Source organism: Ranitomeya imitator, chromosome 10 (genome assembly GCF_032444005.1).
Source record: "Ranitomeya imitator isolate aRanImi1 chromosome 10, aRanImi1.pri, whole genome shotgun sequence".
NCBI lineage: Eukaryota > Metazoa > Chordata > Amphibia > Anura > Dendrobatidae > Ranitomeya > Ranitomeya imitator.
The window spans coordinates 23,730,974-23,747,179 of NC_091291.1; the positions used below are offsets into that span (position 1 = coordinate 23,730,974).

The window sequence follows — 16,206 nt, forward strand, 5'->3', positions numbered from 1 at the left end:
GACCATATACTCCACCAATACCTTGTAACGGAGATTGTACAATATCGTACGCTAGTGTCCTCCACACGTCCCTTGACCTTAACAAAGCCTACATACCCAGCGTACACTACATTTATCAAAGCTCTTTTTCACATACATGACACTGGTGTGCAATGACATGCATTGCCCTACAGTTAACCCTTTAATAATGTAATAATTTTGGCCAACATTTGTTAGAGTAATAAATCATGATGATATTTTCCATCCACAGATGCACCAAAAAATGTGACTGTCATTTTGAATGATGAATTAATGGAAGGAAGCGATGTGACTTTACAATGTAGCAGCTTCTCCAAGTCTGAAGTATATGAGTATGAATGGTACAAAGGGAAAGACAAAACCAAATTACCCGACAGAGGATGGGAGATCACAGTGAGGAATGTGACCTGGGACGAGGAGCCGTATTCCTGTGCTGCAATAAATGATGTGGGGAGAGGAGAATCAGCCCTGACCGAGATACCTGTACTGTGTAAGTATACAACCTGGAATTATGATTGATTTATGTATATTTTCTAAATATGCTAATTGGTAGACATGAGTGAATACATTTGAGTGGAATTGAACCATACATTTGTCATAATTAGGATTTTTTAAAATTTATTTACATACAGGTTTGGCAAAATGGCGGCCACTTGACGCCATATTTCTAAACCATATAAAACCATCAAAATATAAACAAATTCTAAAAATGTTAAAATTTTAGAGTCCTCACTAGATTATACCTAATGGCTACCTGAAAAGATGATTAAGCCTGATGAAGAGGCCTGAGTAGTCTCGAAAGCTTGCCATTTGTTGCCATCTCTTCAGTTAGCCATTAAAAGGTCTCAACCAGTGAGGACTCTCAAATTTGAATATTTTTCTATCTACTGGCTAACACGGTACAAAGATATAGATTTTCCCAGTATCATTTTTTTTAAAAGCCTTATACTTATCTTATTGATCATCTGTCCAACCCTTCCACTCCGCAAAGTCATCTATCCGGTCATCGCCACATCGTCTAATCACTATCACTCCCACTGAAATCCTTAGAGCTGTCTTAGTGAGCTGGGACTTCTGTATATAATGGTGCAAAATCACATGTCGTGACATCATAACGCTGTGACGGTTCACAAGCTTGTGCAAAACACTCTCATTCAACACATATTGATGGCCTATCTTTGAGACTGATGTGAGTGTGACACCCAGTTCCTCCACCGATCAGCTGTTCCTGGTGGTGAAAAACTACACAACTACATTTGCATTGTGGCATTGTAGAGAAGGAGATCCTGTGAGGATCGGAGGTTGCGTGTAGGAAAGTACCGGGAGACGAGGTCACAGATGTATGGAGGAGACAGGTTGTGGATGGCCTTGTACGTCATGGTTTGGGTTTTGTAGTGGAGTCTCTGGGCAATGGGGAGCCAGTGAAGGGATTGACAGAGGGGAGAAGCCGGGGAATAGCGGGGGGGCAGGTGGATTAGTTGGGCAGCAGAGTTTAGAATAGATTGGAGGGGAGCAAGAATGTTCGAGGGGAGGCCACAGAGCAGGAGGTTGCAGTAGTCAAGGCTTGAGATGATGATGGCATGGACTAGGGTTTTTGCAGATTCTTGGTTTAGGAATGTACGGATCCGTGAAATATTTTTGAGTTGAAGGCGGCAGGTATATAAAATACCCCTAAATGAGAAGAGTTACGTATTATGTAACCTAATATTTCACATAATTTTTATTGTATACCTTGTTGGATCACTGATGGTGTCACAGATTCTGTGTGCTACCCACGATCATTATGCAAATTTGATTTTCACCCTTCTGTAGATGCAGCAACTAAGGTTCACATCATCAAGAAGAATAAAGGTGAATTTACTGAATTGATCTGTGTCTTCCAAAGCAGCCGACCTGATGTTACTCACTACACCTGGATGAATGATGGATCTATATTGCCAAATGAGATGAGGAAGACTCTGACATTATACAACAATGAAGCAAGCTCAGGGCAATATTCATGTATTGCTCACAATATTGCTGGGAATTCATCCTCTGCGGCAATCCACAATAAGGGTAAGGGTTCTGAAACCAGAAACTGCCTAAAATTAATTTCTGCACGTATTACATAAATTCTATTTTTTCATATATGGAAGTAAAGCATACTTTTCATTTCATGTGCCTTTTCAGAATAAGTTTCAGATATGTATACACATTTTTTTACAACAAGTAACTTGCATTTTTTACTAATTTTCATTCTATAGGTTCTATTCTTAATTTTTAGTTGTCTCTGACCTAGTCAAAGGTGACTAAATACTAAGATGCCTCCCATATACAGCATACAAAGACACGAGGGATTCTTGTTCGACTATCTATATCTAGTAGCTGTTCGGAAAAAGCAGCAGGCATTATGCAGCATTACTGAGCAGTGTAAGTGTGAATCCAACTCTATGATGAAATAACACACTTACTGGAAAGCTGCAGTAATATCTGTGTCAATATCTGCTTCTCTCTAGCTTTAATCCTTTTACTCCCCTTTCCATAAACTGTAGCAAAGAACTGTAATTTGATACTGTTAGGGCTGGCTGAACGCACTGAGTTAATTTGAGAGATGTTATTTGGTGCGTTCGCAGCTCGGGGTCCACCGTGCAGGAGAGGACCTGCTGCTGGCAAAGGGCAGACCTATATGGCGGTAGAAACGCACTCTGTTACTTCACAGAGATGCTGTGCCAGATCTCACTCTGACCCTCGGTGGCTTTTAAGCCCGCGCCAGAGGATGCCCCGAGTCAGCAGCTGAGATCTTGGCAACTAAGAAATGCGGAACCCTGTTGACTTCACAGGAGTATCCAGCAACTGCCAAGCTGAAGGCAGTGTGTGGCAAAACAAACATATAATCTCCTCACCGGAGGAGCCGGTATTCTAGGGGCTTATTTCAGCCGAGTCCCTGAACACACATAAATGTGACCACACTGGCGCATGCACATAACTGATTCAATACTAGCGCATGGCCGTGCGGTCATGAGAGCCTTAAATAGCTGCAGCAAAAACAGGACTTTCCAAGAAGGACCAATGAGAGGCTGCCACAGAGCGTGAGCACCTACAGGACCTTCCTAGAAGGACCTATGGATTTAGCTGCAGTATCTGAACATGTGACCCTCGATCTCCACTGAGAGATCTTACTCTGGGCATGCTCAGAACGAGAAAAGCAGGACTTAGTCCTAGAAGCGTCAGCTCGCCGCTGCCCAACACTGACTTCAATGGCAGAAGCAGGAAAAACAGCAGTTACTCGTTCAGAGTCAGACTGAGCGAGACGCAGGGACTGACGTCTCCGCTGAGCAGGCTCCACTGCGGCAGGAGAAGAATGGGAGACCGCAGAGGAGATGGCCCGAGATTCCCCCTGTGCAGAGGCGGGAGCTCGACCCTTAACAGATACCTCACTGAGCTGTCTTATCAACTTCTGTTGACCAAAATGGATTTTAGCAGTTTTTTGAAAGTGAATGTTGAGTTCAAGATGGACCCGTGGCTAGTTAATACAAACAAAAAAAACATCTGAGTAATGCGAATTTACAAGATGGAGAATCTTTTAAAAAGAAAATAACATTTGTAAGGTTTAGATATTCTTAGTAAGGCACTAGTATTTAAAATGAAATGTACTGGTTGATGGGACATGTTAAATACAAGGTAAAAAGCTAGGCAATTGTCCAATTCTTGCCACAATTCTTAACGGTATAAAAAAGGGATTGAGCATATGAAAGATGTAGCCTGCCAAACTTTACTTTTCTGAGTCCCTGTTTTGCTTTATCTTTTTTGACCAATACAGCATAAGAGACATCCCACCACGACAAGGTGTAACCAATCAGGAAGGTCCTGTCCTATCTCTAATATTTAAACCTTACCTTGTGTCAGCCGAACTCAATGTAGATAAGGGTAGAGCAGGAAACCGGCCTGACTGCTCAGTCACCAGCCAATGGGAAGCTATATAAATAAAATGTCTAGCTCAAAAAGGGAGAGTCATGCCTCTGTTTGTTCACAGTACATGAAACTACAGCAAAACCAAATAGATGAGCCGGAGGAGAAGTTGGTATACGGGCAATGTGTACAAGCATGTTTATACTGTGGCCATTTATGGCCTCTGAAGATAAGGGTTAGAAGCATGAACGTGAGGCCATGGTGCAGTGGAGTTGGTCTTAATAGACAACACATGCATTAATAGGGACTAAAATAGGAGGGAATGCAGCACAACAAACAGACAATTGGACAAAAAACACCATATAAAGCAAAGTCAGGTGTGTGTTTACACATGGGATCAGTAGATTAATGATCAGTCTGATAACTTGCTTTCAGGGATTGTGGATAAACACAGTAATAGTAGATATTTGTGCAAACAGGATATTGCAGCATGTATATGGTTAACTGTAAAGTAGCAAAGTAGAAATGGCAAACTTAATTACTAGGATGCAAAATGCATTTAAATAGCAGAAATGTATTGGAAATTGGGTAACTTGATTGCAGAGGTGCAGTGCACAGTAGAAGAAATGTATTGCCAAATTGTAACATTCTTGCAGAGGAGTTACCTTGATAGCAGAGACTAAGGTGGGAGCAACTCCAAGAAGTTGGTAAGCTGGAGCCTTGTTTGAACAATTGCTATTGTTTGGGAGACAAGTATATATTTCTTTTTCAGTTTAATCAGCACCCTTGGAATATTGATAAGTGGTTGATGTTTCCCTTCTTAGACCCACTTTATCTTTTCTGCTTCCATACAGGTGAGACATCAAATATGCCTCTACCTCTGATTTTGGGGTCAGTTGCAGCAGTTTTCTTTCTTCTCGTTTTAATTCTGATCATTGTTTTTTACCTAAGGTAAGAAAAATAAATATTAAGAGCATAATTATCACTGTGATAATCCGTAATCAGTGAATGTTTGTTAGCCTTGCTGTTTTCTACCAATCAATGCCCCTGAAATGTCCATGTACACCCTCTTGAATGTAAAATTTGCAAAAACCACTCTTCTTTTTCTGTTATGGTTTGCAGAACAGTCCCACAAATAAATTAGATGATAAATCTGGTAGAGAGTTTTATTTTCCCCTTTAACACAATAAAAGTTAAAACTTTTTTTGTTAAAAGTGTTGCATCTTTCAATATGCAGTATATACACCATGTTCTCTACATATTGTAAGTTGAAGAAGAATCCCAACTTCAAAAGTTTTCAGTGTTTTATTACCTTTGTCATATTCTGACAGTTTATTCAGTAACATTTTGAGTTAAACATGAATTTTGTTCTTTTTTCTTTCTTTCCTTTTTTTACAGTCAGAATGAGCAAAAACAGCAACTCTAGCATTGTTTTTTTTAATTTTTTTTAATTTTTCTTTATATAGTGTTGAACATGCTATAAAAATGACATTCAATTGTATTTTGTGTTTAGTTTTTATTTGTACGATTTCTCGGGAGGTACATAATATTTTTTAACTATTTCCAGACCGCCCACAGATGATTAACCCATTATCTACCAACGTCCTTTTTTTTGGGGACGCCTAATCTTTAGCTTCTAGCAACTAAGATTTTATAATTTCTATAATTAGGTCCAATTTTTTTGTGTTGTGTTTGTAAAATGAATGTTTTCAAAATAGGAAATCATGTCATTGTCATTTTTAAATCAATATTGGGACGCCCTTTTCTGAAAAAATCCGTACTGTATGAGCGGTCACGTGGGTCCGCTCAATTACAGTAATGAATATGCGGCTCCGCCCCTATGGGAGGTGGAGCCGCATATTCATGACTGTAATCGGCGGCCCCACGTGACCGCTCATACAGTAGAAGGTGCGGCCAGGACAGGAAGCAGCGCCAGCCAGCGAGGGAGCCGGGTGAGTATTTTAAGAACAGCGGGCGGGCGCACAGGGGGTGGGAGAGAGGTGGGGACAGGGATCTTTATGTTAAACACGAGAAACAACAAAAAAAAAGGATTATTCATATCTTCTCTACAGCAAACCCTGCTGCAGAGAAGATATGAATCGCGGCTTCAGCACCATGTGGGGGGGACAGCGCTTACTGTAGCGCTGTCTCCTGCACGGCACACGGACTGCACACGGACAACGTCCGTGTCCGGTACGTGTTTTACATGGACCCATTGACTTTAATGGGTCCGTGTAATCCGTGCGCTCCCACGAACATTGACATGTCTCCGTGTTTGGCACACGAAGACACAGTCCGCAAAAAATCAATGACATCTGCACAGATGATTGGATTTGAATGTGTCTACGTGTGTCAGTGGCTCCGGTACGTGAGGAAACTGTCACCTCACATAGCAGAGCTACTGACGTGTGAAACCGGCCTCAGACACAGTCACTTTCATAATAAGGAAAGTCCAGATGTATAGCAATTACCATTTCCAGCAAGTACCGTTAAGGATATGTGCACACGTTCAGGATTTCTCGCCGAAAATTTCTGAGAAAAGCCGGACATTTTCTGCAAGAAATCCGCAAGAAAACCGCATGCGTTTTTGCCGCGATTTTGCCGCGGTTTTGACGCGTTTTTTTCCGGACACTTCCCAATGCAATTTTGTAGTGGGAAATCTGCAAAAAACCGCAAAATTAATGAACATGCTGTGGTTTTTACCGCGATGCGTTTTTTTCGCGGAAAAGAACTGCATCATGTGCACAAAACATGCGGAACTCATTCTAAATTATGGGATGCTTATTGTATGCGTTTTTTTGTGGTTTTATAGCGTTTTTATCAGGAAAAACCGCATAAAAAACGCAACGTGTACACACAGCGTAAATATTACTGTCTGTCTTTGACTATACATGCAGTGCTAAACAAGCGCTGTGTACACAACATTTAGTTAAAAAAAACACCATTTAGGAAGTGCTGTCATCCTCAGATGCAGCTGTTATGTGATTGGTGGGTGTATGGAGGGAGAAAACGCTGTTGGGTTTTAGGAAACCAAGTCAGCTCCGCTATGCAGCCATGAAGCTGAATTTCTCCTATAACTTGGTCTAATATACCAGCCCCAGTTACAGGGTAAACCAGGCAGTATAAAAACTATTTAAAAGTTAAAATGCGCCTCTAAAGTCATTGATGATCTTATGAAACACAAATAAATACATGTACAAATAAAAAAAAAAAACTAAATGATTAAATAAGTAGCAGGAAAAAAAAAAGCAAAAATGAAAAGAATCAATCAAATTTGCTGTTACTAGTCCCATCATCGTACAAAAAATTGGTATTGAAAGAGAAACAAAATTTAACATTTATTTCAGTGGTAATTAAAAATTGTGAAAAACAGTTACATATTTCCTTTATTTTTCAACTGATATAAACAGATATTGGCAAAAAAAAGAAAAGCGCATGAAAATAATATAGAAATCACGTGCCATATATCATAAAATAAACATGCAAAAATATCCGAAGAAGAAAAATGTTACAGTACTCTAAACTGCATGTATTAAAAAATGTGCATGATTATGGCGGAAATAGTCTGATCTTGAATTGATTAAAGGGGATATCCAGGACTTGGGAAAAAAAATGTGCCTAAGCACTAACAGGCAGGTGGTTGCTACCTACCTGCCTATTGTGCCTTATGCTGTACTTCACCGGCTCGGAGCTGACGACACGTAAAACATCTAATCAGATAAATATTGTCATCGTTGTTAAAAAAAAAAAAAAATTTTTAGCGATTTAAAATCTTTAATTCAAGACCAGTTTTAGGCACCGTGAAAGGATTAATAAATTACATAAATTTACTTTGTCTACAAAATTATTCTTTTAGAATGAAAAGTAGTAAAATTTTCCTGTTCAATTACTTAAACATACATTTTATAATTTGTTATTTTTACTGATTGCCTTCTATCTCTGCTGGACATTTACAATCCCCTGTTTCTAAATTTCAAATATTATTATTTCAATAGAACAAAAAAGAAAGCTGATCCTCCAACTTCCCCAATTCATGGGACAACTACCAGGATTTCCCTTAAGGTGAGTGTTTTTGACTGGTCAATACTTATCTACAGGGTGGGCCATTAATATGGATACACCTGGGTGGGCCATTTATAAAGATGCGATCCAAAATGGCCGACTTCAAAATGGCCGCCATGGTCACCACCCATCTTGAAAAGTTTTTCCCCTCCCATATACTAATGCGCCACAAACAGGAAGTTGATATCACCAACCAGTCCCATTTTATTTAGGTGTATCCATATACATGGCCCACCAAGGTATATCCATATAAATGGCTCACCGTGTATATTACTTTTCATTGACTCTGTATGCCATTGCAAATTATAGACACGCTGTCATCAAAATTTTTACCAACTTAATATATTGCAATCATTGTATTAGATAAACAATGCAAAAGCTCAATAGAGACTTATCCAAGTATTAAAGGGAAAACAAAATGGTAGGGAGTGCTCACCTTCTGTAAAGCTCGAAGTGGAGTACAGTAGAGTTCAGTAGACTTGGGAGAGGAAAGCAAGGCATGGATCTGGGCTAGATGTGTAACACTAGCCCCATTTTGGGCCAATCACAGATGAAACCTTAATGGAAGAAAGAAAATGCTTGGCATGAAACTTCCTGAGTAACATTGGATCATTCAATAACTTTTTAGGCACCCAACATTTCTCATCAGGGCCAAATCCCTTCCAGTTGATCAAGTAAAGGAGTTTATAGCGCACATTCTTCCAGTCCATGATCTGATTGATTTCACAGTCAGAAGCTGGAGCACTGACAGTCTTGACCACAGACATGAACCTATTGAGGACCATAGGGCCTACACGCAACCTCCGATCCTCACAAGATCTCCTTCTCTACTCCCCTCTTATCTCCTCTTCCCACAATCGTATACAAGATTTCTCTCACGTATCACCCCTACTCTGGAACCCTCTACCACAACACATCAGACTCTCGCCTACCATCGAAACCTTCAAAAAGAACCTGAAGACCCACCTCTTCCAACAAGACTACAACCTGCAGTAACCACCGATCGACCAAACCACTGCATGACCAGCTCTATCCTCACCTACTGTGTTCTCACCCATCCCTTGTAGATTGTTTAAGATTATTGTACTTATTTTTATTATGCATACCCCTCCTCACATGTAAAGCGCCATGGAATAAATGGCGCTATAACAATAAATAATAATAATAATAATAATAATAGGGCATAGAAGTGAGACATGAAAGGCGATAGGGATTCACAAAGTGGAAGGTATTTTCAAACAAAAGCAACCGATCTGACTTGTTCATTAATTGGAAATAGACCAATTAACTTGAGTGCCAGTTTTTTACAATGAGTCTTACTTGAGGCTCTCTCTGATGCTCTCATGGGATAATGGAGGACCATCGGCAAAGCCCAACGTGAAGTACAGTCAACCAGACGGGGAGAGGGAATCAAGGCATGGATCCTAGAGAGGTGCATAACAGTTTCTACAAAGACCAGAGAAGAATTGACTGTGTAGAAAGGCAAAATGAGCAATTATAAGTACAAAGTGCATATGTAATGTGATGATTGCATTACATTAAGAACATAAAAACTTTAATGGGAGTGCTTCTTTAAAGGGACTCTGTCACCTGAATTTGGCAGGACTGGTTTTGGGTCATATGGGCGGAGTTTTCGGGTGTTTGATTCACCCTTTCCTTACCCGCTGGCTGCATGCTGGCTGCAATATTGGATTGAAGTTCATTCTCTGTCCTCCATAGTACACGCCTGCACAAAGCAAGATTGCCTTGCGCAGGCGTGTACTATGGAGGACAGAGAATGAACTTCAATCCAATATTGCAGCCAGCATGCAGCCAGCGGGTAAGGAAAGGGTGAATCAAACACCCGAAAACACCGCCCATATGACCCAAAACCAGTCCCGCCAAATTCAGGTGACAGGTTCCCTTTAATTGTCTTTAAAGAGAACCTGTCACCCCGAAAATCGCGGGTGAGGTAATCCCACTGGCATCAGGGGCTTATCTGCAGCATTCTGTAATGCTGCAGATAAGCCCCCAATGTTACCTGAAAAAGGAGAAAAAGACGTTATATTATACTCACCCAGGGGCGGTCCCGCTGCTGGTCAGGTCGGATGGGCGTCTCCGGTCCGCTCCGGCGCCTCCTATCTTCTTTCCATGACGTCCTCTTCTGATCTTCAGCCACGGCTCCGGCGCAGGCGTACTTTGCTCTGCCCTGTTGAGGGCAGACAAAATACTGCAGTGCGCAGGTGCCGGGCCTCTGACCTTTCCGGCGCCTGCGCACTGCAGTACTATCCTCTGCCCTCAACAGGGCAGAACAAAGTACGCCTGCGCCGGAGCCGTGGCTGAAGATCAGAAGAGGACGTCATGGAAAGAAGATAGGAGGCGCCGGAGCGGACCGGAGACGCCCATCCGACCTGACCAGCAGTGGGATCGCCCCTGGGTGAGTATAATATAACATCTTTTTCTCCTTTTTCAGGTAACATCGGGGGCTTATCTACAGCATTACAGAATGCTGCAGATAAGCCCCTAATGCCGGTGAGATTACCTCACCCGCGATTTTCGGGGTGACAGGTTCCCTTTAAGCTTTTTGACGTTAAGTATTCAATATCCTTCTTATAATTACAACTTTTTTTAAAAAACATTAATCCTCTAATATTATAATACCTTCTCTTTGAACATTAAGGCTGAGGATGATAATGATTACGGAAATATCCAGAGTAATCACAACGCTCATTCATCTTCAATGAGATCACAGTGAGTTAATCTTCAAAGCTAATTCAAACCTTCTCCCATTGCCTTTTGCTGGACCAACGAAAATAGAAGATTCAGATCCGATCCACCTTAATTTGTACTTATTTTTTTGGTATTTCAAGCAAAGAAGTTAATCAATGCCTGTGTTCTTAATATTTGTATTAGTCCCAGCAGATGGATCATCAAATATCATGCATTGCAGGTAGTGGCATAACTAGAGTCCGATGGGTCCCGATGCAAAATTTAGACCTGGGTCCCCCTCCCATACACTCGGTCACAGCTGCACCCTTCGTGACCGTGATTATGATGTCCCTTATTGCAGGCATAACCTAGCGATATTCAATCAATATCTTATAGTGTAGCACATAATCACTTAGCCTATTCATAATTGGAAGATTTTTCACTTTGTCTTGTTTGTTTTTATCTCCCCCTCCTACAAGAGCCACATTATTTTTTAACTGACATTTTTGGAGGGAAGAGTTGTAGTTTTGAATGAAACCATTTTATTTACCTTATGATTTACAGAAAAATTGTAAAAAAAAATTCCAAGTTGAGTAAAATGTTCAAAAAAAGGATTTGGCTATTTTTTTTTTGTTTTTATGGTGTTCGTTGTGTAGTACGAATGACCAAACAAGCATAATTCTCCAGGTTAGTATGATTGTGGGGATACTAAATATATAACGGTGTTTTTCGATGGCTAAAAAAAGTCAAAAGTTTGTATAAAAAAATTGATTTTTGTTGTCTTCTTCTGGGACCTAAAAAGGTTACGTCCATATTGCATTTCTTGGTCCTGTTAGGGCTTTCGTCTGAACCACTCGGCAAAATGAGATTTGAGAATATGCGCCGACAGGTCAATAGACAAAAATGGTGCTGACAAAGTGAATGTCGAGCATCATTTTGGGCATTTACGCCTACTAGAGACAGACACTCAGACATAGTTGACTGAGCCTGGATGTCCATCTCCAGTAGACGTACGTTCCAAAAATGGTGCATGACAGAGCCCATGTTCAATCTGTCTATGGACCTGTTGGCGCATACGCTTGAATCCTGTTTTGTGGGGTTGTTCAGACGTATACCCCTAAGGGACCAAGCAACGTGTGACAAAACATAAGAAAGCACCCTAACTTTTACATTTTTCTCTCAATGAAGCTATGCGAGGGTCTTTTTTGTGAGCCAAGCTGTTGTTTTCATTGTTACCATTTTGGAATCCATAAAGTAATGTTTTGATCACTTTTTAATGCATTTTTTATGCGTCTATGCTGAGAAACAGCAGTTCTATCATTGTTATTTTTGTTTCCTTTTTGGTCATTAAAGTGGAGTTTAATTAAATTTAGATTTTGATAGTTCAGACATTTATGGACAAGACAATACCAAATATGTTTGTTATTTTTATATTTTTGAACTTCAAAAATGGGTAGACTTAGACTTTTTACACTTTTTTATAATACATATTTTTCTATTGTAAGTTTCTTTATAAAAGTCTTGAACCTGAGTTCATTTGATTCCTTCTTCTACAAACTGGAATATCAAAGTTCTCTCAAAGGGAATAAAATACAAAAATAAACTTATTTTTTATCTCTTCAAACTATTCCATGCCTAGCCACACAAGTTCAAGTTAAAAGAGAATTATATTTTTTATTATGTTTTAGACCTCCAGTCAATATGAATGTTGAAGAAAACCATGCGATTTACAGCAACAGTGATGTAAGTAACTCTTAGAAAGTTGAAATTTACTTAAAATCATTTCTCAAGTCACTTTTCTATACGTTTTAGATTGACGCCACTTGACGGTTATCTTTTTTTACAAAATTGCTTCTTGTTGGAGCTCCTAAACTCAGAACTTTGGTCAAATGTTCCACCAAAATGCTAAATCTATATCAAAATGGCACCTCTGTTTTCGTGAAAAGAAATAATTAAATTTTATATCATCAAACTAATGAAATGAGCTGGTACAATTCTAAAATTAAGAAAAAATTCACTTAGAACTTTATTTCTGCTGTTTTTGACTTCCTTGTAGATCTACATGTAACTTTTTGAAACTTGATGATATAGAAGGGTCAATATTTTCTTCTATATTCTAGGTTTTTAAAGTATTAACTAGTCTCATAAGTCTTACATTTTGTTTAACATTTTTCTTAAGGTTTCATATTTGATCTTAAAATCTCACATGCAAAGTTTAGAGAAAAGTGTGTGTTACCGGTAGTACGTTGGAAAAGGCTTAATACAGTATCTAAAAAAATCTCACGTGTTTGTGAGAAGGGAGCAGCTGATGGAAAATTCCCAGGGGAACCTCACGTGTCTTCAAATTCTGTAAGAATTGTTTATGCTCATAACAGTGTCCATTTCTTTTCTCCGAGAGTTTGTAATTGTGAGAACCGATTTCCACAATTTGGCCTCACCAATTATCCCGTAATCTGACTTTGGATCGGAAAAAAAACACCTACGACATTGACATCTATCATTATATCATTATTTTTTTTTAGGTTATGCAGCCAACAAACGAAGTTGAATATTCCGTTATCTCCCATGGACAACACAATCAGACTCGACAAACCTCTTCCAGAGCCAGACAGGAAGAAACTGTGGAATACGCAACTTTGATACATTAGATTTTTTTTTTTCTTTCGAAAACAAACACATTTCAGGCCTCCATCCATTGACCGGAATTTCACTTTGAAGGACCCTCTACAGCTACGCATTAAATAAAACCTCCCATTAGTTTTATTAAGCCTTTGTATATGTATGTGTAGCACACTGTCAATGTATTGAATTACTCATCTATTGTCATCTTTTCCGACATGCAGTGCCATTCCGCTCCTCTTCTCGATGACATCACCGCTCTTCAAACACTCTGTGTGACCCGGAAGTGGAGTTTTTACAATGAAAGTCTATGAAGCGTAAGAACAAGGATCCATAGACTCACATTATAAAAGAAACAGATAATAGCGTGGTCTGAAGAGTGGTTACATCACTTAGAAGAGGATTGGAGCAGCTCTAAATACCGGAGAAGATGGCGGTAGGTGAGAATATTAGCACACTGACGCTAGCTGTATGAGGGCTTGTTTTTTGCAGGATGAGTTGTACTTTTGAATGACACCATTCATTCTACAACCTATTGTAATGGAAAAAGGGAAAAAAATTAAAGTCCATTAAAATTGCCAAAAAAGTGCAATTCCACAATTGTCTTTTAAGCTTTTTATTAAAAAAATTGACCTGGCAATATGATTCCACAGGTCAATATGAGGATGCAGATACAGTACCAAACATGTATAGTTTTTATTTTACTTAAGTGATGAAAAAAATTAAGGAATCTTGCAAGACAAAAACAATTTGCTTTTGTCGCCATTTTCCAATAACTATTAAGTTTTCAATTTTTGGGAGATAGTGCTGTGTGATAGCTTATTTTTTTTTGTGCCCTGAGCTGACGTTTTCATTGATACCATTTTGGGGTGGACATGATGTTTTAATTATTTCTTATTGCGTTTTATTACAACATTGCGCTGGCCCCAAAAAAGTATAATTGTGGAGTTTAGATTTTTGTATTTCCCATACTTTGTTTACAAATCAGATTAATTTATTAAATAGTTTGATTGAGCAGACATTTATGAATGCAGCAATACCAAATATGTATATTTTTTTTGTTATATTTTCAAAGGGGCAAAAGAGGGCCAATTCAATTTTTTTTTTTTTACTATATTCATTAGTCCCCTTAGGGGACTTGAAACTGCTATTGTCTGATTGCTTGTGCTAAATATTCCGATCACAGGTAAAATCATAGGAGATCATATGAAATGATCTCACAGGAGGATGGTAATGACAGAAATAGGGGTCATCAGCGCACCTCTGACTGTTAGGCTGGGATCACACATACGCGAGATACGGCCAAGTCTCGCAGGTGAAAACCAAGCTCTGGCGCCGGCACTCCGGAGTGGAGCGTGCGGCCACACAGCAATACATGGAGCTTCACGTTCCGCTCCGGAGTGCCGGCGCCAGAGCTTGGTTTTCACCTGCGAGACTCGGCCGTATCTCGCGTATGTGTGATCCCGGCCTTATAACAACAGCCTGTAGTCCCATTGTGTGGATGGGGATTGTAGACCCAATGGAGCCTTCACTAAAGGGGGTCTCACGTGCAGTTCTAGGTGATGGGCTTCTGGAATATTTTTCATTCTTTGAAATAAACGCAAATGTTTAAGGGGGAAGGAGGAAAAGAATCCACATGTTTAGTCAGGCAGTTGTTCGAGAGACGTTGAGGGGAGAGGATCTAGGATGACGTCTTGGAGCCATGGATGGATGGACTATGGAGTTTTGGAGATCGGTTGCGGGCTGGACCGGATCCCCCTGCTATGGTTGAGGGAGCTGTCATCTGGATTTCAAGAACTTTCTTAAGGCTTGTTGCTCCTGGATCCATAGGCGTTGGTTGTGTTATTTGGAGGAGCCTGGACTGTGACTACAGACTAGACTTTCGCTAGATACAAAATCTGTGGTCCAACCAAAAGTTGGGAGACTGTGAGTATCCCCTGTTACGGGGGATCCCAGGGAGGGGATCTTGTGGAATCGCGGCAATGTATTTTGGCCATCAAACCTGGATTTGTTTTAAAATCATGGATATAAGGAATAAAAAATAATTGCATCATTAACCTGATTATTACAAAGCACAACCTCAGATCCTCACACAAGGTAACTCGTTAAAGAGTAGATATTGACGTCTAGGATCACTGCTTCCACGAGGTGGCAGTATTGTTCTTGTCCGCTTCCTCTCTGAGGAGACAATTTGCATATTCAATGAGAACTGTAATTCGTCTTTTTCCACTCTGATGGGGCTGCAGGGAAATATTACCTAAAGAACAGTTGAACACTGGGGTCTTAGCAGGATGATCAGCATATTTTCAATGGAATGTTCAACTTAAAAAGAAGTGTTTACTGATAAACTCTTCAATTGCCAACATTATATTTGATGAGCTTACTATGAATATTTTATAGATTTTTTTTAAGATTAAATGATAAAGTATATCATATTTTTAAAATTTGTTTATTTTTGATTACATGCATTGGAGGTTACAAGTGAAATAACTACTTCAAATAAAAATTAAGCGGTTATTTATGTGTATGAGTTCTGTATATTTTTTCATTGAACCATGAATAAACAGAAAAGATAGGAGGCACATATATTCCTCAGCTATTAATGCATACTACTACATGAAACCTAGGAAAAGTAATGATGGAATAAAAATATTCTCTTTGTTATGATTCAGTGACAAGCCGAAATACCATATTAGAAAATCAATTACATTTGTCTTCATGGGATGTAAAACATAATGGTTATATTCTTGTACATAGGAGCAGTATTATAGTAGTTATATTCTTGTACATAGGAGCAGTATTATAGTAGTTATATTCTTGTACATAGGGGCAGTATTATAGTAGTTACATTCTTGTACATAGGGGCAGTATTATAGTAGTTATATTATTGTACATAGGAGCAGTATTATAGTAGTTATATTCTTGTACATA

General features: G+C 39.4%; 1 protein-coding gene across 1 annotated transcript in view; it reads left to right on the top strand.

Annotated features, from left to right (window-relative positions):
* LOC138652111 (B-cell receptor CD22-like) overlaps positions 1–14,556 on the top strand; it is a 54,032-nt gene extending 39,476 nt beyond the window's left edge. The window contains exons 6-12 of the mRNA XM_069742852.1: positions 251–508; positions 1,831–2,073; positions 4,761–4,857; positions 7,902–7,968; positions 10,628–10,698; positions 12,345–12,399; positions 13,179–14,556. Coding sequence (XP_069598953.1) covers positions 251–508; positions 1,831–2,073; positions 4,761–4,857; positions 7,902–7,968; positions 10,628–10,698; positions 12,345–12,399; positions 13,179–13,304 — 917 coding nt within the window. The 3' untranslated portion in view covers positions 13,305–14,556. The remainder of the gene's footprint in view (positions 1–250; positions 509–1,830; positions 2,074–4,760; positions 4,858–7,901; positions 7,969–10,627; positions 10,699–12,344; positions 12,400–13,178) is intronic.
* The last annotated feature ends 1,650 nt before the right edge of the window (positions 14,557–16,206 follow it).